The sequence below is a fragment of the Hetaerina americana genome, unplaced genomic scaffold (genome assembly GCF_022747635.1).
Source record: "Hetaerina americana unplaced genomic scaffold, ioHetAmer1.1.p SCAF_3, whole genome shotgun sequence".
Taxonomy (NCBI): Eukaryota; Metazoa; Arthropoda; class Insecta; order Odonata; family Calopterygidae; genus Hetaerina; species Hetaerina americana.
In genome coordinates this window covers 91,355,048-91,379,096 of record NW_027286874.1, presented here as the reverse complement: position 1 = coordinate 91,379,096, position 24,049 = coordinate 91,355,048, and the positions used below count along the sequence as shown (strand labels likewise).

The 24,049-nt window shown below is 34.7% G+C and overlaps 1 protein-coding gene across 5 annotated transcripts; it reads left to right on the top strand.

The window, feature by feature from the left end:
- The first annotated feature begins 909 nt into the window (after positions 1-909).
- On the top strand, positions 910-23,515 carry Ubc6 (ubiquitin conjugating enzyme 6). 5 transcript variants are annotated; one of them, XM_071588546.1, is made up of 6 exons: positions 1,780-1,807; positions 2,109-2,135; positions 2,460-2,540; positions 3,127-3,331; positions 22,969-23,113; positions 23,201-23,515. In XM_071588546.1, exons 2-6 carry the CDS (start codon positions 2,119-2,121, stop codon positions 23,296-23,298), a joined length of 546 nt encoding a protein of 181 aa, XP_071444647.1. In that variant the 5' UTR covers positions 1,780-1,807; positions 2,109-2,118; the 3' UTR covers positions 23,299-23,515. The 5 variants fall into 5 exon arrangements, with proteins under 5 accessions (XP_071444644.1, XP_071444648.1, XP_071444647.1 ...); XM_071588543.1 differs by lacking the exons at positions 1,780-1,807; positions 2,109-2,135 and adding an exon at positions 910-1,142 and having other exon boundaries at positions 23,201-23,512; XM_071588544.1 differs by lacking the exon at positions 1,780-1,807 and having other exon boundaries at positions 1,922-2,135.
- Positions 23,516-24,049: the final 534 nt, after the last annotated feature.

Sequence of the window (24,049 nt, the reverse complement as noted above, 5' to 3'; positions counted from 1 at the left end):
ATATAAAATTACTTGGGTAGATAGAGATGCTGTCTTTTATCACTCACAACCACATGCCCATAATATTTGTAACCTTGATCACTTTCTTAAAAATTTAGGTGGCGCATTTACTGAGAAAATTTGCCGCATTCTAGTCCCAGGGAACATATTACTGACATGACTATGTATTCAAGGGCATGGCATGTATATTATCAGGGCTTAATGTGATGGCGATTTTTATCAGCTTCTGTTTAAGAAATGCAAATGCTTACTTTTAAATGAATTGATTTTCTTTACTTTCCTCTTATGAGTTTCCTTAATCTAATCACAGTTGTTGCACTAATATATTTTTGGCCTGATGCTGAAACATAATTAGAATTTGTTATATTGAGACACCTCAAAGTACTACATTTATCGTTTACGTAAAGTATAACGAATTATAAAGCAAAAAATGTGAGTCTAAAAGGTTGATAATAGAATACTCCTCATGCCATGTTCTCAACACATGCAGGAAATATCCAAATAAATGGATTTCTTCGAAAGTATTTGGGATGAAGAATCATTCGTATATAGCATGTGACTGAGCGTAACAAACAACAAAAATGTATCATACCTTGCAGCAGCATTAATGGTGCATATGAGTCGACACCTTATCCAACAGTTTATCAGGGCAGGCGGTCGTAATATTAGGCGACACTTTTTGGCGAGGGCAGTCGACATTATACCCCAGAATAGGAAAATTCGACACTCACGGAGTCGCTTGGAAAGCAAAATTATCTGCTTGGTGATAATTCTCAGAATTGTCCTCATGATGTCTTATCAAACGTGCTAATCGATATATTGTCGCCATTTGGAGAATTACAAATCGACCGCGTAACAAAAGTGTAGCGTTTATCTGATTCTCATTAACTTCCACTGGGTTGCGTTCCGATCTGGAGAAAGCAAGGAAGTCTCGTCTCCTTTGTCCTTCTGTAGTCTTACAATCCATCCGTGACGTAGATTTTGATATAATTAACAGATGCGTTGTAATCAATAAGTAATTGTTTTTTACTGTGTTATTCGTGTTGCAGTTAAATCAGTTGGGGCTCTTACATCCATATACCTAAGGCTATCGTTAACATGTCAACACCAGCAAGACGACGTCTCATGCGAGATTTTAAAAGGTAAGAATCCATCGACTCGATTAACTATTAATGTTGTTATCGTTTCAGTTTAGATTAAAAGTGAATTTTCTTTTTGCAATTGATACTTATAATACTGCACTTCGAGGCCGTATGGCAACTGATGTGATTGGTGCTACAAACCTTGACACAAATAAGAGAACACTAAACGTATCGATATGAAGGAGTTGGCTGTACTTCAGTTTCGCCTTGAATTGAACAAGATGGCATTAACTTAAATCCGAATGGCATGATGGAATATTATTTTGAGAGGGAATTTTATTTGCAGTTTTGCCCTTAATTCTTCAATTTTGTTCCAATGGCGCTTTGCGTTATGACTAAAGGAGTTGATGAGTTGACATATTCATTTGTAAATTGCTTACTCAGTTATGTGAGATTGTGCATTGAAAAGCTTTTTGTTTTATTTATTTTATCGTAAATCAATTTTCATTTACTTTGAAATGCGCCAGTAATTGTTGAAGGTTCAATTGTTGTTGATTGCACATCGTCATGTGCCAGGGTCGCGCACTTGAGCCATCGAGTTCTAAATCTTTAAATAGAACAACTCTTTACTGTTGATAAGTTCAAGCTACTTCTGTTTGATTCAATGCGAATGCTAATCCAATAATGCAGCAAATCTACCCTTAAAATATTGTTAATAGAATTAGGTGTTTATATTTTTGTGGCATTAAGAATGCATTACGAAATTTTCGGGGGAAATTAATTTCCGTACACCGCCCATATGATGCTCCTATGTTTATATTTTTGAGAATGATGGCCAAAAGAGATATTTTGTTTTTGTTGATGAACATTTTATTCGTATTTTTGGAATTAACTAACCTTGGTAAATTATGAAATTCTGCAGAGTATAGGGATTTGGAATAGTGGACCAAGCCAAATTTTGCGTCGTTTTAAAACTAGTCCCCAAATATAGAGCCAGAATAGCTTATACATGTCCACTCTTTCCAGGCGTCGACTGATGCGAGATTTTAAAAGGTAAAGTAAATAGTACGTTCTAGATTGCGAAGTGCATAAACGTCTGATCGAGTACTAGTTCTGTCATTTAAACGTATAGGCTTATTAAATGATAAAGTACTATGTAATAAATAATGATTCACCCTCCGTTATTCAGCAATTTCTGGGTGCTTTGGTAGTAGTTGTTATTTTAGATCGCAAGTTACGACATGGGAAACAAAATAACTATATTCTTTGAAATTATTAATGCTTAATGGACCATGCCATTCGATTAATCTTAATTCAGATCCATTTGTTATTTTTATCGACTAACTGTTGGTTGCTCTTTGTTTTATTCTTTTATAGACTTCAAGAAGATCCACCGACAGGTGTAAGTGGTGCTCCTACGGACAACAACATAATGATATGGAATGCTGTGATATTTGGGTAAGTTCTACGAGCAGTGAAGTTGTTATACTTCTCCAGCGAAATTCTACCCGATCACGCTAATCTTTTTTCACCCCATTTAGGCATTCATTAGGTGTGCTCAAAGGGAGCAAATTTTCGTAATTTTTTCGTGCTTTTTACGCGGTAACTTTCAATGGAAACAATTTTTAACCTGACTATCAAGCTTTAAAAAATCCGTGACCTTCTGAGTTTTTCCCGTGCGATCCCTTCACATTAATTATTTCTACGTAATGGTTATCAGGCGAATGTTTTCTTTGATGGTAATGGTCATTAAAAATTATTTCTGTGCCAGAAACCCCTTATAATGATTATAAAATTTGAGTGCGGTAAATAATTTAAATTATTTAAAATATTTTCTACCTTCGATAAATTACTATTTTTCATTCATCAAACTTGCTATCAAGTTTCGACTCAGTAATGATTTGGTGATTCTTTTACTTGAGATAATGAATATGATTCAAGGTATCCATAATCTCCCTTTTTATTGGAGCTAATATCAGTGTGTTGAATACACTTATGAAAGGTAAATTCAAGAACTTAACCTAATTTTTTAAATTTGTCTTAGGCCTCATGACACACCATTTGAGGATGGAACGTTCAAGCTTACTATAGAATTTACAGAGGAATATCCTAATAAACCACCCACGGTACGTTTTGTTTCTAAGATGTTTCACCCTAATGTATATGCAGATGGTGGTATTTGCTTGGATATATTGCAAAACCGGTGGAGCCCTACTTATGATGTCTCTGCAATTCTCACATCCATTCAGGTAAGAAAAATACTATCTTGGTCTATTGCTGAAATGATTTTTCTATAGTTATTTTAATTTTAAAAAGTGTGCTATACTGACAAATCAATAGCTCAGCAAGGTCTGGGGTAGTTGTATAGGCATACAGATGGGTCTGATTCTGTAAGTTTCTTCAAATTATTGTGAATAAAATTTAACTACAATACCACCCTCAATTACGCATTGAACTCAATTCATTTTTTCTATTTTATTAGTTTTTAATATTTTGCAACAATGATAGACCTTTTGGGAACAAATATAGCTTTGCAAAAGCCATCATTTTTTATATTATGTATATATCTTCGTGTTATTTTTCACTTTTTTCATGTATGTCGATCAGTAACTGAATTTGTAGTGATAGTCTGCATACTAAGTTTTTGACATATGATGCTGCTTTTGCTATAGGTATGCTTAATGCCTTGTGATTTTAAAGCTTTAAAGCATGAAAATTTACAGTAGTTTCTTAGAATTGTGGGAAAAGATGCACAAGGTCATCTGTGCTCATTTTTTCCATATTTTTCCTTTTACAAAAAGACCCGCATTGGTTATGATATCTCACTCTTTCCTCATACAATTTTACCCTAATCTGTGCACAACTTGTTTTTCATTGACACTTGAAATAGAGTTATATGGTTTACTCATTAATAGTTGAGTTTTTAGGATAATATTTCAGTTTATCTACATATTTTATCTCCTTTATATTAAATGGAGTAGCACAGTATACGTTGAAAATAAAATGCTGATAGCTGAATATATAGTGTTTGGCAACTGATCCTAAAATGCATGCAAACAATTATGGTTGAATGCAATGCAAAAATGAATATCGGTAACTTATGGAAAAATACTTCATTTATTGGCTTCTAGAGTTGATCTACAGTTTTACACGAAATATACATCACAATATGAAGTTATTATGTTTAAAGTAATATTTTGAATCTATTTTATCTATAAAATGCATGTTTTCTGCAAACTTATGTTAAAAGTTAGGGTACATTATACATATAGGACAATCTTGAGCAATGAAATAAGGGGTGTTTAATGCATATGCCTTATTATAATTCTTGGCATTAATATTTGTGGGAAAAATTGCAATTAGATGTTCACTGCAAAAAATGAATGCAGAATGTTAAATACCTTGATATAATTAAATACCTATGTATAGATATTTAAAGATTAAATTCTCTGGCCTGGAAAATAACTACATGTGTGCCTCTTGAATTGCATAGTTGTATTAATTGTGATTTGTTGCAAATGGCAACTTAATGTAGTACCTAACGCATTGCATTTTGAAAGAATTTTGTTACCTGAAGCCAGTCATAACAATGTAGTATAAAATACTATAAAGACATATTACAAAGGCTAATGTTAATCACGGCAAATGTTTTCAGTGTGAGATATATGAGTACCGTGTTGCTATATCATTTCTCTAATGTCAATGCATGATTTGAATCCATTTCACTTAGTAAGTAAATTTTCTTTTATTAAGTTAGTAGGCAGTAAGAATACAGGTTTTAAGTTTGTCATCATTCAGTTATTCAGTCTTGCTTAATGTAAATATTGACATTTTGTTAAATATTGAAATTGTATGAAAATGTTTTTGACAATGTAAAATTTTTGTAGCTAGATGAATTTTATAGCAAGTTCCTGAAAATTTTTTGAATCTCCAATTGTTGTAAAATGCCCTTATAGCATATGTGAAAAGTTTACCCCACAGCTTGTATTATGTAATTTTCTAATTAGAATCCACGCATAATTTTTAACCCTACTGCTTGCACAATTTCACCCAATTTAATCATTTGTATTTGTGACCATATTTTCCGTCAATCAGATTATATTCAAAGAAATTCTTTCATTGTTCATACCATTTGCCAAATCAATCATCGAAACATGCAGGTCATGTCTCCAGACAGATGTAACTCCACCATATCATCTTTTTTATCTTTTGATTTCACTGAAATAGCTTAAGCATCATTTAAGTGCTTTATTAAAAGAATGTATGGTAGCAAGGAAAACGATATCCACATATTGCATCAGACAACAGTGAGAGAATCGATTGGGTGATAGAGAAAGAGTGTGTGCAGTTGTTTATTTAGAATCTCACTTTGGAAAAAACTTGTTGTCTCAGGCGTAACTTTATGGAATTTGCATAACATATTGAAATGTAATGAAATAGTTGACTTTGTAATTCCACACAAAAGTGTGAGGAATTACAAAGTCAATTATTTCATTACATTTCAATATTTCACTTTGGGGTTGTTCCTAGGTATATGTTTCCAGAACTATCAGAGGAGTATAACATCAGACATCATTCATTGTGTTCATTGGACTAATATAGCTTACAATTCCTCCTTTTCTGCCCCTGGAAGCTATTCCCTATGCCTCGGCTTCCATTTGACTGGCAGTAATCATGACTCATATGTTTAAGGAGTATGTTTTATTTCTAACTCAGCTACATTGAAGTAATTAGATTATATTTTATAACTTTTATGACAACTTTAGTTATTTTTTTAACATTACAAGATAAACTAATTTTATTATAAACATTAGTTGGCCAAAAATGCATAGTAATTATTTGCTTCTCCATGATGAAACCCCATGTTTGTTACAATGTAAAATATGCACCTTGTATTTTTTAAATAAATCATGGAAAAACATGCATTATAAAAGTAGCTTTATATAATTTGGTAGATACCTCAATAGCTTATCTCACGGGGGGAGCTTTAAATCTAATCTCTGTCTTATGTTATAGAAATAGTAGCAGCATTAGGTGTTGGTAAAATGATTGATATGATGAAATCAATCTCCCTCTGATGTGCATTTCTTTTAGGATTAAAAATTAAATTTGCTAGTTTTATTCTTATTAAGTACATTAATGCCTTTAGTGTTAACAGTTATAACGTTTGACAAAATTAACCAAGCAATTTTTACCTTTATGAGCAGCTGTAGAATTAGTGCCAATTACAGTTTTAATTAATATGTTTCTTTTGTTAAAATAATTAAGTTTTACTGCAGAACTCCGTGCTCAAATTTACAGTCAGACTGAAAATGTATGAGTAATTCTCCGACTGGGTATGCACAGGTCTTACATTTGCATGCTCCTGTATTCCGATACTCTATTTTAATAAGAAAAGTTGATTAAAAATACTATGAAGCAACTAAGAATGCCAAATCTTGCTATTTTAGTTGCTACTTCTCCTCAGTTTTTTGTGGAAAAGTGCTTTTCCTCTGAGAGATTTTGGAATAAAGTATAAATGTATTATAGGATTTAATATTAATATGAAAAAATTGTGCACTTATTAATGTAACTGAGTCCAATTAAAAAATTCATTAAGTGAAATTGAATAATATGATATTTTGAGTTCATCTGCATCAACTCTGTTCAATTACACCATATGGACATTTTATGTATTAATGTATAAATTATATCATAGCAATAGGATAAGTCTCCAATTATATAATAATAATTATATTTACACATCCTAGCAGAAAAGTGATTTAACTTGAAACTAAAAAAATATGATAATGATAAATGCTGTGGATATATGTAATGACCAATAATGAGGAAGAAATAACTTCTGCCGTTGAATATAAGTAGTAACTGGAATTTCAGGCGGAATCATTTTATAACATTCATTTAGAGGAATGTGTCCATTTCCTTGGGTTGTTTCAAAGGATTAATGACATATTTGTTAAATGTTCGTTCTCAAATACCAAATTGGAAAGCAGTCCAAATCTTAGTTTTTTTAAAGAAGGGAATCCAAAAAAAGGATTTTATTTTTGCTCATGCAAGCTTTGCTTGTACTATGAGTTTTTAAGCCTAAATGTTTGTTGACATTTAAAATTGGAAATTTTCAAATTAAGAGACACAATCTTTTTATGATATGCATGAAAAGTAAAATGAGTGGAAAGCTTTTATTGAATAATTAATTTCTCATAAATGTTAATATTTAATGATATTATGTTATAGGTATCACCATAACTCATAATTTTGAGAAGAAAACCTAATTGTGTTGATACTTCTGGGAAAGAAATCAGGCCTTTCTTTAGCTGAGTTTTTCATTTCCACCAATATCCATCCAATCCAGTACCCACCCAATAGCCAAGATAATGTCCCTATTAATTTCCATTTTTACCATTTTTCTCCCATTTCTGTCTCTCTGCATTGTTTTTCTGTTGCATATGTTATGATGTTCACTTTTGCAGTATTACTTGATGGTAAAATCCTGTACTCCTCTCTTCTGGAGTAATGGGAGAGATCTCTCCAGTCTCTCTTGTCTCATAGCCCCCCATTCTTCATGGTGTGCTTATACTTAGGGTCCTAATTGATCATGGTCTGTTTTGGTCACCTGGTTAATTGAAATACTGGTTCGAAGGTTTCCGCGGCGATGAGTAGGTGATTTCCACATTTTTCGGGCTGCGTCCGCGTATGTCGTTTAAATGTACAACAGTTTTGCCAGCTATCCTGCTGGCGTCCTCAGGTCAAGGATGAAAAGAAGCTTGTTGTCCCGTCTTATATAGGAAAAATCCGGCGCCAATACCGGGAAATTTCTTGGCCAATCAGGGAACGTCCTCATATTTGCGCGGAATTATTCGTTTCCACGCACTGTGGAGTGGATATCCATCCTCTCTGTTAAAATTTTCTGGCCTTTTAACGATTTCAATGGCCTCTCTGATTATTCTCTGGAAGTATTTTCCTTCTTTCGCTATTATTTTAGCGTCGTCGAAGAGAATAGAGTGTCCAGGTTCACTCCAGGCGTGCTCAGCGATGGCCGATGCTCTAAACTGTTTGGCCTTGGTTGCCCTCTGGTGTTCACTCATGCGTGTTTTCAGCGCTCTGCACGTTTCACCGATGTACCATTTGCCACAGGAGCATGGCACTTGGTACACGCCTTCTGATATTAACGGTGAAATTCCATCCTTGGGTCCGGGTAGGGTGTCAGCTATCTTGGTGACGCAGTGTCGTGCAAAGCATTGTCATGTGCAATTTCTCATGTAAAAGGTAACCAATGCATTATTTTGATATCCTTACAGTATTAGCTATTCCATGCCCATTTTTATGCTGATCTTCTAAATTGATATTGTGCACTTTTTTGATGATTTCCAGTTTGTAGTTTTAGGACTTCCTTCACGTGAATCATCTTGGAGACTTTCACGGACACATTTAAACTTAGCTGCCCATTTCTTTATGTTGGAAATTGAGCAATAGTTCTACTAGACATAGAATCCTTGATGGATTTTGGTTTGACCTTCTTTTGGGAAGTATTTCATCATGGCATGATACTTAATATTTTCCATTTCTATCAACATATGCACCACAACTGATTCAAACGACTTCCTGTAGCAAACTGCTGAATAAAATGGCTTGCAATTTCATGTGGTGTTTACTCACAGTTGTGGCAACATGAGAAAAAATAATGCAAGTAGTGATGCCATGTATGGTCAAGGTCAAGAACTTTTCAGAATACCCTTGTAAAAGAAAACAATTTCCTACAATTATGTAGAGGAATAATAGCATATTAATTGTTTGTGACTCATCTGCCAATAATTATCATTACAATACCTTTAGAATCATCTTGTGAAACAAGTTGATATAATATCATGAAACTCAGCAGAAAACTCTAAAAAACGTTGAAGTTGTTGATTTTCTCTCTTCATAAACTGTTAATGTGAAATTACTGATTGAATTGATACCCTGCAGCAGTAAAATATGAAATAGTTTAAGGGAAAAGAACTTTACTGTTTCTTTATTCCTCCCGATGGATCTTACTCAAATTATACCACCAGTATGCATGAAATATACCCTATAATCTTTTATAGGCAGAATGTGGAAAAAATTCTACCACTCCCTTTCAATCAGTGTTACGAGCTTTATTTTATTCTAGTTCTTGTGGTCACTAGATATGCCCTTTAAAATGTTTCTGCCATTTGTGTGCACTGTTTTCTATCTGTGCATAAATTTGCATCCACATCTGTAGTAGATATACACACATAACTTACAAGTAGTAATGTATATCTGTATATATATTATGTCAGTCAGATTTGATGTGCCTTTCATTAAATTTTATATTAATGGTTGCAGTGCATTCATCTCATTCATTAGTATCTTATGTGGGTATTGATATTAGATGGCAGTACACCAAATGATGTTGATTCCACTTGAGGTATTGGCACACTAGTAATTAACTCATTTTTAAGATTAGATATTTTAAAACCAAAGTAATGCTTGTATATTTTTTCACATAAATGTAACCTAAAATTTGCATTAGAAAGCTTATTTCCCGATGTGTCTAGGGCTCATTTTCGTACTGGAATCCTAATATGCCACAATTAGCATATTCTCTCATGCCCTTCTGGAGATTTACGATCAGGTTCAATAGAGATTAATACCTTTGGTTTAACAGGTTTAATTTTATCAACCAATTTATGTATCCAGGAATTACATATCCTTGTTTTCATATATTTCTTAAGCGAAGTCCATGCACAAATATAGGAACCAAGACCATGAAATAGTTAGAAAGAGACGGAGAAAATTCTTTAGGTGACAACAATAAGAAATGCTCCAAGAATATTTTTTATTAGATCTGTTTTTTGATAGGAGCTAATAGTAGTGTATTTTTAAGGATTTAGTATGTAACAGTTAGAAGATAGCAGGATTATACTTACTTCTTTGTTTATTCATTCAGTTGTCATAAATTCAGGATTATATTTGTGTGGATAAAAATTATCCTTATTGTCAACATCACTCTACTAAAAAATGTACTATTTCAAAATACTCAACCAGGAATGAATCCTTGCCTTTTCCCACCAAAACCAATGCAATAAATCTGCAACTACTTATGTTAAACATATCCATTGACAGTGTCCAACATTTGTTTTAGAGACTGGTTAGTGGGATTTTGTGTTCATCTTTCATTTAATATTATAAATGAAGCAATATAATGGAACCCCTCACACAAAGCGGTAATGTCATTTCAGTCGCTGTTGAGTGACCCGAACCCCAACTCCCCGGCCAACTCTATGGCCGCGCAGCTGTACAAGGAGAACCGGCGTGAGTACGAGAAGCGGGTCAAGGCTTGCGTGGAGCAGAGCTTCGTGGACTAGCCCTGGGTGGTATGGGAAGTGAGCTGGTTGGGAGTGGAAAGGGAGAGAAAGGGTGGTTACCAAGAGGGGCTTGGCTTTACCCTAGGACGTACCATGAACTCAACTTGGTGTTTTGCTGTCCAATAATGATGGAAGTGCTTATGTGTCAAGTGAAGTGAAGGATGTTGTGAGAAAATTCTTTAGGTTGTGATTCGAAATGTCACACACGATAGTAAGCAGGCCGTATATCATCAAGGTAATCTTGAAGATGGGCATGTTAACTTGCGAACTTGGTTAAATTAAAGGTATATATCTAGGTAAGAATAAGGCTTTGAATTGATTTTTTTATATAAATGAGAAGTTTCTGGTCTGGTATCTGCATTCAATACTGTGCAGGTATGTGAGACAGGGGACGGAAATGAGCACGTAAAAACAAGATTTCAAACTAAGTCATTGTTGGATGTGGATATTGAATGTGATAGAGGTTTTTGCAGTCAGTATGACTGAGAATATTAAATTAACCTTAGAAAGCCCAGTACAATATGGAAAGCATAGGAACAGCAGGGTATGTGATACAGCATAGGGTCAGAGGATTTTCAAGAAATTGAGTTTGAAACGCTATTTCAATGATTCATAGTAATTCAAATATTGTAATTGGTTCACTGAAAGACAACAATAGATTTTGAATTCAAAGCATGTGTGCTTTGCATAGTAAGGGATGACACTGTGGTGACTTTTAATATAACTGGGCAAGCTAAGGCCAGACATTTGAGAAATAAGGCTTAAAAAAGGGATGCCCTTAAATCATATAGGAAGACACAGACTAAATGCAGTGCATGAGGCAGAGTTGGAAAGTGTGGACTGGTATTCAATTTGGTATATTGGGAAAGGGGTAGATGAGCTATTATCAATTGCGGTCTAAGTTTTTCCATATTTTGTGGGTTTCGCAATGCTTTTTATCTCTGTCATAGGGGAACACCTAGAAAAAGAAATAATGCCTCTTGTGGCTAAAGAACTCTTGAAAAATGCCATAATATAGAAAAGTTAAGGCAAAACCTATCCTGGATCAAGAGAGGAGGAACTTGTGTGAGAGCCATCTATGGAAAGCAATACTTGAAGGGGTCACCAGGTTCTAACAAGTGACTCCAAAGAGTAGCAACACATGAGTGGGAAATTTTGAAGATGGTTTTAATGCAGTCATTAGTACTGGTTTAAATGTGAACTCATAAGACAAAGGGAAAATTTTCCCATTGTGGGTGATATAAGTTTGGAAATTAATATTCAACGTAGATGTGAAGAAGGCCAAGATTGCTTTCATATAGATACCAATATAAGCTGCTGTGCATTGTTTTGTGTCGCTTGGAAAAAAAGCAAATCAAAAATACATAAATTTATTGTTTGTTTCTTATTTCATTCTTTGTAAAGCTCCCTCTCCAAATTGCAGTATCTACGACTAAAAAAATTTATTTACCTAGGCTCTTCTTTATTTTTTTAGCAGGTGTGTCATTGATAACATGTTGAATTTTTCTTTCAAGTGTGGAGTTTATTATTTATCTATAAAGCACTATTGTTTATTTATTTTAAAAATTATTGAAATACTAGACATTTATTTTTGGTTTCCTAGAAATTACAGGTAACACAATTGTTTGGTTAATTTTGTGCACTCATTGTAAGAAATGCAATTAGATGAAGTATTATTACTGTCTCTTTAACTACAATTTAACCTTAGAATTTACATGAAAAATACTTTTGTATTCACAGTTCTAAGAGTTAAGTAAAACTCTCAACATGTTTCATCACAAATAACCTTGTTCTTTTCCATTTTCTTGTAATTCCCTCATGTGTTTATAGGTTGCATAGTGCATATGAATTTGTATCATATAAACATTTTACAAATCTAAATAATTACAATGATTTAATATATTACATAAAATAAATATAACATTTTTAAAAAAACTTTGGAGAATATTTAAATGTTATAAATTATTTATGTAAACATTCCTGTATTCCACCATCAAATGTTCAGTCTCTTTCCACAAGGCGAAATATACAGTTGTATGTGTATTTATTTACTAGTTCATGCACCCATTGAAAATATGTAATGGGGAACTGATATATCCTCTTAAGGTTGATGAAGCCTTCAGGCCTGGCATTGCTCATATTTAATTCAGTATCCTTAAGACCTTTGAGGTAACCTATTAGATAGAATTTTATTGCTAGGAACTGTATTTTGATGAATTATTTGAATGATATTTAAAGACGAATGTTATAATTGAATGGTTAAAGGAATGGAAAGTTTTCTGATGGCACATAAAAGGGATAGTCAAGATTAGTAATATTTTATATTCGGTGATCCATTTATGATAAAGTATTTTCCTATTATAAGTAATGCTGAAGTCTTTATAAGGCCTATCATTTCTTTAAAATCACATGTACCATAATTTTCCATATCTAATACACATCCATGCTTTCACTGGGAAAATACGAAAATTCTCTCATCACATTGTGAATAATGTCCAACTCAGTCTTTGCACAAATATCTTTCACTATGGGATTGCACTGTTCCAAATTAATGGACAATAATACCTCTGGCATGGTTTCCTCTTGCACATAATCAATGTCCATTTCTTTGTTGATTTAGTAATTTTATTCACAGTCATTGGAAGAAGGTTCACCTCCATCGAATTCTCAGAAAGTATTGATTTTTTGGTTATTTTGATTGCAGAAGAATTGAGCATTTAATGAAGGTACAAAAACATTCTCTTTCTGTACCATTGTCAATTTATCGTGCACCGACAACTCTCTTAATTTCTTGATGGATGAGGAAACATACCCATGGCCAAGGAAGGTTCTTCCCCTCCTTATTTCATGACAAGTCTATTGCATTTTGTTCTTGTTTTTTGGGCAAAAGATTGGATATTAACGATGTAGCAATGTGGATAACAGGGAGGAAAACGATGATATTATTTGAAATGCAGTAAATGGAACTGATGAAGTGAAATCCTCATTTCAGATGACCTTTTCCAGTCAAGTGAAGACCTTGACTTTAAATTAAAAAGTTAGATGGCAAAGGAAGTTTAATGACGAGTATTACTATCGGTTGTCATTCATTCTTTGAAACAACCTTAATGCATTCAAATCCTCCAATATGTAGCCAAAACCCTGTTATCACAGTAAATATTGTTTTATCATTATCAAAATGCACATGTGCAGATAGACAATGTGAGGTGGCCCACAAGTCCCAAGTATTACAATAAAACTTGCCTTGGAAAAATAACATGACATCTCAAATCCTATCAATATCACAAAAGATAATAAATAAAATCAGTCAGAAAAAAATACACTTAAAGGAAACTTCCAAACACCAATCTCTAGCACAAAAAAAGAGAATCCCCATCTTATTAACATCACTTTCCTGATCAACAAGAAAAAAATCAATACTAAGCTGTTACATAAAATTTTACACGCATGATTGAAGATTGGGATTGATGAATAAAGGATCATTGAATGAAAATGTTCAAGTAAGAGAGAGACGTCAGCTGAATTAATTTTTTATTTGTCTTTTAATGAACTGGTGAAACTAAACAGTACTGCCTACCTTGCATTGGAAAAAAGTGAGATACTTGAAACAGGTGAAGTAGTACAACTATTTACCTTAGTTGATACATGGGCATATTAATGTCCTATCTATTCCTTCTGTCACAAGAATTATATCTACCATCATCTCTTTCTCCTCTTGAGATAAAAACCAGTATCTACCATTCCTTTGCCTCCCTTTCCTTTTATTGTCCACTGACCATGCATATCACGAATGTATAGGAGTCGTCAAACACAATGAAGAGTGCAAAATATAAGTACATCAGCACTATGAACATGCTTAGAAAAAGAACATGCATAAAAGTATGTAATAGAAACATAATGCTCTACAACTGTTTGTCATTCAGAAATTTGTTCAATGAATAACAACACTCTTTGGAGGAGGTTCATGAGTTTCATTTGAAAATTACATAATTAATCAGTTGTTTTCAATGAGTGTGGTAATGTGTTCCAAATTCTGACTCCCATTGCCATTGGGCTTTCATATGTTATTGCTGATAATGATAACTTGTGTGGATGCATTGATGATTTCTTGTTGGATCTGAGTGAATTTCACTCTAAGCATAAAAGAGATTGATACTATATTTTATGAAGACAAACATTGCAAATATATTCATAGGCAGAAAGGTAATATTTAATTTTTTTAATAAGGGCCTACTTGGTGCCCTATAATAAGCACTAAGTGTACATCTAATAACTTTTTTTAATCAAGAAAACTTCGTGCAACATGCACACAGATGATACCCAGAACACTATTCTCTGCCCTGGAGAAACAATTAAAATAATATAAGAGTTTTGATTCCTCTGCAGACATTCTTATGTGCTGAAACTTATTAGTATACATGCAGTGTGAAGTTTTGGAGCACATTATTAATGCAAAGAAAACAGACTGAGGTTTTCGAGAGAGGAAGGGTGAGTGAAACTTATCACATAAGTTACCCTTATTTTTTTGCAACGGAAGAGATCATGAATAACCGCAGGTGGAACAGTTAATGTATCTTTGAAGTGTTTTGGGTCAAAGAATTGTTGGAAGAAAGTAAGGGAGGAACTAAGTAGGTCGAATTGTGAAAGGATTTATTGTAGTGTCAGGTTTAGTGAAGCAAAGGAAAATGTATCTTTTATTCTGTGCTCTTCGAAAACCTACTATAAATGGTACACTAGCTCAATAAATAAACAACAGACGTATTCATTTGATGCAAGTAATGGATAATAAGAAAACTTCTATATCAAGAAAATTGAGTATTTCTAGTAATTTAAAAAGGACAATTTCTTGTAGGCATCCAGTAGCTGAGCCTATGTCATGTAAGTTTCCCACTTTGTATTTGTAAGCATATCATTTCTATTATTTAGGTTCTAGTTTTCAAAGGATTCCACTAAACAATGTCTTTATTTTATGGATTTTTTGAGGATATTAAGGTATCTTTAGAAGGAAAGGAGAATGTGGTTGAGGAGTTTATTTAAGGAATGTGTGTTCTATGAAATTTTTATCAATCTTTATGCTGAAACGAGTATAATAACATTATCATGGGTATGGAACCAAGGGTTGATTTGTAGCAGCACTTCAAACTATCCGATTCTCTGCTTATCTCTTCTAGCTCCTTGCGCCAGTATTTTTCATTACTTTGTTCTTATAGTTTATCCTTGACCTTCCTCTAAAATTCTTCTCCTCTATGTTTCTTCAATTATTATCTTAAAATAAGCTCTCAATCTCAGGACATGTCCATTTAATTTTTCTCTTCTTCCTATGAGTTTCCTCCATTAAATTCTCTCTTCGCCTTATTTCCATTTCCTCTAACTTTCCCTTTGCCATCCTTCTCATCCACATCTCACATACATGTATGAACTGTAATGAATTGTGTCCTATCTCCATGCTAATACTATTTGCCATTATTACTTATATATTCTAGTGTACAAGTAAAGTCTTCTTTGTCATTCCTATTATATTTACTGCGTACTTGCTCGTGATTCTTCAATCACTGCCCCCCTGGCTAAATAGTAACTAGCACTTGTTCCAGCATTTTCCTAATCTTACTTAGATATTTTCTCCCCTAATTTGACTGAAGGCCATTGTAGGAATTTTAATCTTAGTTTTCTTTAAATAGTTTTTTACCCTCTTCTTAATAGTTGCAAGTAGTTTTGTCTGAGCTTCTTTCTCTTCTGCAGGTGTAGCTATGCTGTCTTCCAATTGCAGCATACTTATCCTTCCTCCATGAATTCATATGCCTCCTATTTTAATTGTCTTAACAATTTATACATTAAATGTCAGTGGCAATAAGGAGCAACCCTGCCTCATTCCTTTCTTTATTGTAACTTCTTGCCTGATATATCACATCTATTCACGGCTGCCTGCTGTTTATATAGTGTTAATCAATCTCATGTCATCATACATCAATAAAATTTCTCTTTCTTTGACATTCGACTTTGCAGGTTGTTAATTTACTCATCCAAATTGTGTTTAATGTTCTCATCAATATTATTTAATGGATGAGATTTACAGATCCCCGATCATTGGTGATTAACAGGAAGGATATGCACTTGAGGTGAATAATTCACTCTTATTGATGCTTATTTTTATTCTAATCTCATTAGTATGACTTGTAATTTTTACATCCAGAAGAATATTAGCATTCACTCCAAATGAATATATGTATATTCATTGCATATCAGATTCCTGTTGGCTAATAATTGTCAATCTTCAGTTTTTAAGTTTACCCTGGCATAAATAATCACCCTGACAAACATTCTTATTGCTAACTTCTTCCCTTGTTCTGAATTACTATGGTGTAAAAAGTAGGCAACGAGAGCAAGGTACTTGGTGTAATTTACCAGTTCACACAAAAATTATTAGTAAACACATGTGGTGACCACAGAAGTAGATCGGTCAAGTTTTTATGGAGGAGATGAATACAAGAGATAAATTACCTTCCTGGCAGTGGTGGACAATTTTTCTCAAAAAGCTTTGAGGGAGGAGTGAACAAACAGTGCATATATGTGCAAATCCTGTAAATTTCAGAGATGTATTTCCATGTATGGCAAAGAGCAATTTAAATTGATATTTTATTCAGTGGAGGGTACCATTGAAATGGGATAATACAGCCAAATCTCGTTACTATGCCACCTGTCGGGACCGAGCAAGAGTGGCAGAGTATCGAGGGTTTGTAAAAACTGCTTTATTTTCTCAAGTTACCCATCAGTCCAAAGCTCTCCAGAATCGGCGGCTGGTGCATCTTCTCTTCTGCATCTCATTGTCTAGCTGATCGTACGATTGCATCACAGTGGGTTTCTCGCTTCTCTGTTGCATGAACTTTCGGGCGGTGCTCCAAGTGCGCTGGGCTTCCTCGAACGGAACAATTTCCTCCTAGACAGTTATCTTGTCATCTTCACTTTCCACCAGCTCCCCACTGCACAGCATCTCCTCCGCAATCTCCCCCAGCGTGAAATACCCACCATTCGCGAGGTGCTTGTCAGCTTCGAGAAATTCAGATGGCTTAATCTCCCTATTCTCGTGCATCTTTTCCTCATCAGTCAGAGCTTCCCAGATCTAGAGCAGCTCCACATCCTGTGCTTCAGTTTGGACCTCCTCTTCAATGAACTTGGCCTTCGTGAAACAATCCCTGATCGCCGGCCTGCTCCCAAACACGCCGGGCAACATGTAGAACGTCGAGCAACATGAACTTGAACTCCTCCTTTGTCAATGACCTCAAGCCGTTGACATAGCAGGAGCTTCTTGTAGTGGCACTTGAGGCACTATGATTCCTTGATCCATTGGTTGCAAATTGGCTGTTTGGTGGAGTGGGCAGAAGACCAGTTGGATATTGTTCAGCTGGAGCTCAGGAGGGTGGCCAGAGAAGCTATCAAGACAGATGAGCACTCTGCATCCCTGCTGGCCGAGTCGTCCGTCCCATGCATGCAATATCTCCTCGAAAACCTCCACCATCATCCACACCTTCGAGTTCACCTTGTACTCGACCGGGATATCCTTGCTCTTGAAGGCACGGGGTCTCTTGGAATTGACAGTCACCAGAAGAGGGAACTTCTCACTGCCGCTCATTTTTGCCCCAACCCGGAAGAGTGATCCTTCGCTTGCTTTTCTTTCCTCCTGTACACTGCTCTCCCCTGAAAGCCATGGTCTTGTTCGGAAGCAGCTGCCAGAAGAGTCCAGTCTTGTCCTGGTTGAAGACGTTGTCTGCGGAGAACTGCCTGAGTAAGGGCTGGAGAACCTGTTGTTGCCACTCAAGAAGGGATTGCAAATCCACCACTCCAGCATCGCCCTGCACTGTCTTGAATGTGATGCTGTGGCGCTTCTTGAAATTATCCAACCAACCGTCGCTCACCATGAAGTCCGAGTGTGCATCAGCTCGGCCAGTTTCATCACCTTCTCCTTGATCAGATCACCGCTGACAGGTAGATTCTGTCCTCTTGCTTGCTTCAGCCAAATCAGTCCATCATCAAGCTTTGGTTTGTGAACCTGCGTCAACTTCATGCGCTTCGATGGAACTCCAGCTTTGATTGCAGCCTCAATTGCACCATTCTTGCTGAGAATGCCCTTCACAGTGGTTCTCTTAACTTCGATGCCCCATTTCTTGCTAATCTCCCGGGCCAACTGGGACTGATTCAGCTCCCTCATCGCAGCATCAATGATCTCCTTTTTCTCCTTCAGCATTAAGTCAATTTGCTTGCATTTCTGAGCTGACATTATGGGCTGAATTTAAAAAAAATGACGTCACTGATGTGTGTGCACCTGCATGTCTGTGTGTGCTCGTGCTTTTGTGTCTTGATCATTTGAGCCAGGGTTGCAGGCTTGTCGCTGTGCATGTTGCCATTGGCTTGTTGTGGCCAGTGTCGGGGAGAAGCATCGTGTGTTTGACCTTGACACAGTCTGACTATACACGTTTGTATTGAGTTATTTTGTTTTCTGCTGGATTGTAGTTCATCACTTCGCCTTAGGGACGTAATAATCTAGCACAGATCATGTAAAAAAGAGACACCTTGAAGTCAGAATGTGCCTAAGAAAATAATTGGGATAGCATTGCTGATCAAGGGCTGTGATAACTCTCTTTGTTTACTGTAATTAGATTATTAACAACACAAGTGTAACTTTATACAAGAAATATTGTTAGAATACCTTTATTATTGGGCCATCTTACTTGGTAGTGTGGTATTCAAAGCTCAATGCCAGAAAATGGTGGTACTCTCAGATGATGCGCCTGTAAAAGCAAAAAATAGGGCTGAGATGCTCTCTTTAATATTTAATTATGTATTGTTAGGAAGTTCCAATAAACACAGGCTGATATGGAATTTTTAATGAGTTTGACCTAGTGATTTAGATCTCCAAATAAACATCAAAGAATCAGTTAGACCAAAGGTTAAAGACTGGTTGCCCTTTACAAGTCCATTCTCCCACAGCTTTTCATGTTTTTGAGTTAGTAAAACATTTCTATGTGTGGAAAATCTTTTATAATGTGGCAGAATGTGATCTTCAAGACTATCAAATTGATTTTTTAACTAGCAGAAAGCCATATTCATATTTTCTGGTTATTTTTCAAATGTGATTTGTTCTATTGTAACTGGTTTCATATATATCAAATATAGAATTTAATGCATTCTGAAACATTAAACAAGCATATATCTTTAACCCTTTCACCAATGCTTGTGGTACTTTGAGTTTTTCCACAATTAGAATTATGTATTTTATAGCTTTTCATAACTGTTGAAAAATCAAAAGCGATAACACATTGCAAAGGAATAAAAAGAGACATTTCAGGTGTGATATGGCGGAATATTATGATTAATTAAAAATTGGCAATTTTCCTGACAATGATGTAGTTACATTTAAACCGGGTGAATTAAATTTTATTTTGTGGAAAATTGCCAATTTTTAAATGATACATATTATAAAGGGCTTAAACAGAAGCATTTCACCGCATTTAAGGTTAAGTTCTTTTGAGTAAGTTGACTGTAGAAGCCTTAACTTTGTAAAATTCCATTTATATGTGGAAAGAAAAAAATGGAAAAATTTTTATATAGTATTTTTATTTCTTTCCACATGAAAGCTCTTTATAAATACTCAGTTTTCTGAATTACTTCTATATTACATTTTTAAAAATTGTCAGTCTCATTGGATTGAATTGTAGAGCAGAATTTAAAAGTTGGGACTATTATTGCCCTGAAATAGCTTTCAAGATTCAAATGGGAGTAACTTGAGTTTGCACTTTATTATTTTGCACATCCTGAACTAAAAAGTCTTCTGTATAACCATTGTTAACTGCCATCATTTTAATTACATTAAGTCCCTTATTGATATTTGAAACTGGCATAGGAATAGAGGCTAATCGGTGGATCATTGCATGAAATGCCAAAAGCTTTTAGGTGAAGCAATGCCTTGAAGAGGAATTAACTAATTAGTCTGAATGCATTTCATTCCAAGAAATGGATTACTGTTACTCATCTTTGCCTCTAGAAATGGATAGGTTGAGGAAATTCTGGGAACGTTTTTCTTCTTTTTCAGACGTGAATTGTATATTAGAGTTGCGAGAATTTAAATTTGCGAGAAACCTTTCTAGCTGCCTTATGGAACCTGTCCACACACAGAAGACATCATCCACATATCGTAACCAATAAAATACATTATTAATCAGAAGGTGAGCTAAGGAGAACAAACTTTTTCAAAATGGTCCATATAAATATTGACTAGGAGTGGGAAAAAGGGCGAGCCCATGGCTAAACCATTGGGTTATTGGAAATATATACTGTTGGAAATAAAATAATTTTGGGAAACACATGTCTTTTGTAATAAACAGAGTTCACTAATAACTGGCACTGGGATGGATTTCCGGAGGAGGATGTCCTCGGTGAGGTTCACAGCTTCCATGGGTGGCACATTGGTAAAAAGGTTCCGTGCATTGAAGGATTTGAGGATGCACTTTTTCGGGTTTACCTTTTTCATTAGTTTGTTGACAAGGTTCAAAGAATTCACTACACTATATTCCGTGAAGAATTTGAAAACCTGCCTGAAGAATTCATCAAGTCTCTCTGCTAGCATGTGGTTGGGAGCTGCCACATTTGATACTATCAACATGATCAGAATCCCATTTTTGTGAATTAATAGTGGCTTGAATAACTGTGGTACTGAGGGATTCATTTGAACTAGTTTGAACATTTCACAATTATTAAATAACCTATCACTGGATTTTGTCACTTTCTTAATTTCTTGTAGAAGCTAATTCGAAACTATTGAAACTTAATTGAAACAAATTTTATGAAATGATAAAAGGTGGCTCATGAATTCATGGAGATAGTATCTACATATTAGCCTTCATGGAAATAGGGACAAAAAAGTAAACCTCAAAATAATTAGCAATAAAATTAACCATAGAGAGGTATGGAAGATAAAGTTCAAAGTAGACTAGGGAAATGCATAGTTATACAGGAGAAAGGGTTTTCCCATTGCGGCAGTAGGATCTGCAGAGATAGAAGAAGTTAAATAGTAAGCTGACTAGATGCATTGCATGATGCCATGCATTTATGCAAGCAATTATGTACATCATCGTTGGGACCTTTTGCTGAATGTAATGTCTGCTGAGATTCTAGACCTACTAAATCTATTACTAGATTTCTTTATCCACAAAACCTGTAAAATCCATGTTTGACTAATATGGCAGTTGTAAACATGAAAACAGTAAGTGTTTTTAGAATGTTGCTGACGTCTTTTAAATTCAAATTCATCTTCTTCAGACAACCATCCTTTATCATCATTTTAGTGGACCTGAGCCTTATAAATCCTTAAAGATGCAGTAAATAAATTACCATCATAGGTTTTAGATTATTATTCCATTTGAGTGAAAATTGTGTGACATATATTACATCTTGGTATTTCTTCATCATGTTTATATGTACCATTCACGCTGTTCCCTTTCAAGGGAAGCATCAATTCTTAAATTATGAAAATAGACTTCTATTCTCAATGAGAAAAGAATAATTCTTATATGCAATCCATTTCATGGATATTCCATCTCTACTGTTTTTCTTCTACTTTGACATATCCATTTTATTTGGGTTTAGCCTTATTTGTGTGTGCTCCCATGTTGTTTAGTATGTATATATTTCTTTTCAACATTTCACTCACATCCATGTTCTCCACCACACAGTATTTTCCCCCTTATCTTAAATATTTTTAACATCTCAGCATAATTACATTATTTTCTCATGCCTTCTCGTTTGGATGAATTGAAAACGCAAGTCTTTTATTATCTATATGACTTTTGACTTCGGAATACAAATATTAGTACTTCAATTATTGACCATTCAGGCTAAAAATTAACCATTCTTATTATACATATTCCCGTATGTCATCTGATTTGTGGTTTCCTCTTTCTGAAAAACAATCAGATTTCCTGATGGAGAGTGAAAGTAAGCCTGTGTACTGAATTCATTGTTTTTCTAAGCTAAAAACAATTTAGCTTTTGAAGCTAAAACTGGGATTAATATCCATATTGAGCTGGTAATTGTGTAGTTTATTATTGTACCACCTATCTGACCAAATCTTTGTGAAAGGAGAGAATCATTACATGTATATTTTATTAATTGGTTTAAACAAAGATAACTCATATTTTGATTATTGTAATCACAAAAAGGTATTCTTAGAGAGATAGTTGTCTATCATAGACAGAAGTTGTGAGGGTGATAATTTTGCTTGTGTAGAATTGCCCACATTCACATTAGCTTTCCTAATGCCAGAGGATGGAACACGGAAGAGATAAAATCCATTAGGGCCATTATTGGCTTTTCAAAATGAGATGAGTATCAGTTTGAACCATTGGAATGTAATGAAAAGAGAGGTGGCTGTGAGATTATGTAGTACACAATTTGTAGGCATATTCTTACCAACAATGTAAGATTAATTACTTTGTTCTTTTTCGGAACCCAAATATTTATAAATATAGTCACTCCTGGATGAGCCCAACCCAAATTCACCAGCCAATTCCTTGGCTGCCCAACTTTATCAGGATCACAAAAGGGAATATGAAGAGCGTGTCCTTGCTGTGGTGGAGCACTCCTGGCTAAATTTCCAAATGCATGGGAATTCAGGTAACTTTATATTTTCGATCTTGATTACATTAACTTTAATTATAAAAGAGCAGGAAGTAAATCAATTCTTCCTTGTATTTTTTCAAGGTGGAGAAGAGGATGAAGATGGTAATTCTTCAGCCAAAGGATTGCTTGCTGGATCGTCATCATCTGCTATCATAACACCCGAGACTCAAGGACTTTAGACTTGAACTCTGGTCAAAAAGAATTATCACGGAAGAGTTATAAAAGATTAACTTCCTCTAGAAAAGGAGGGTTTTATCAGTATTAATTAAAAATGTCTTTGTCTCCCATTTTGTCTCATGTATTCCTTATTTACTTGATGTAATGCCAACCTGGATGTGTGTTTGGTTTAGTTTATTCATGGAACTGAAATATATTCCTTTGACGTGAACTTACAGTTGCTATTTTCTCTCTCCACATCAAAATTTTCAGATCAAGTGATTATATAAACCACCCTGTGGTGTGTGGACTCATATACCTTCCCCGTGTAAGGCATTTTATTCCATCTCCAAAAGCCAAGCATTGAATGATTGAAATGCCCAAACCCCATAATGAGGCAGTCTCCTGCTTACATTGGATTGGTGGTGCTTATGTCAAATATCTTTTTTGGGTCACTGACAGTGGATAAAACCCCTTTTATTATAATAAAGCATCACTATCATCTAAACTTCCAAAGGTTGAAACATTGATCTCCCCATGGATGGGTGAGCTTTGAATTATTTTTTGTTACCCACAGTATGCAGCTTGTTTCACGCTGGCCAGTCATAAGTCCACATATTCAGGGTATTATGAAAGGTATTATAAACTGATGAAAAGATAAATAAATAACCATTATAATTAAATAATAAAGCCAATCAATCTTTATACAATTAAGTGTGACAACTGACTTGCTTTTTTAATTTATTAAAATGAAATCAAATGTTATCATGAAGT

Excerpts from the sequence above, each read along its gene's own strand:
- Ubc6 (XM_071588544.1), top strand. The coding sequence starts at position 2,092 with ATGTCCACTCTTTCCAGGCGTCGACTGATGCGAGATTTTAAAAG. Across the intron at positions 2,136-2,459 it reads CTGATGCGAGATTTTAAAAG|ACTTCAAGAAGATCCACCGA; the intron begins GTAAAGTAAATA and ends ATTCTTTTATAG. Across the intron at positions 2,541-3,126 it reads TGGAATGCTGTGATATTTGG|GCCTCATGACACACCATTTG; the intron begins GTAAGTTCTACG and ends AATTTGTCTTAG.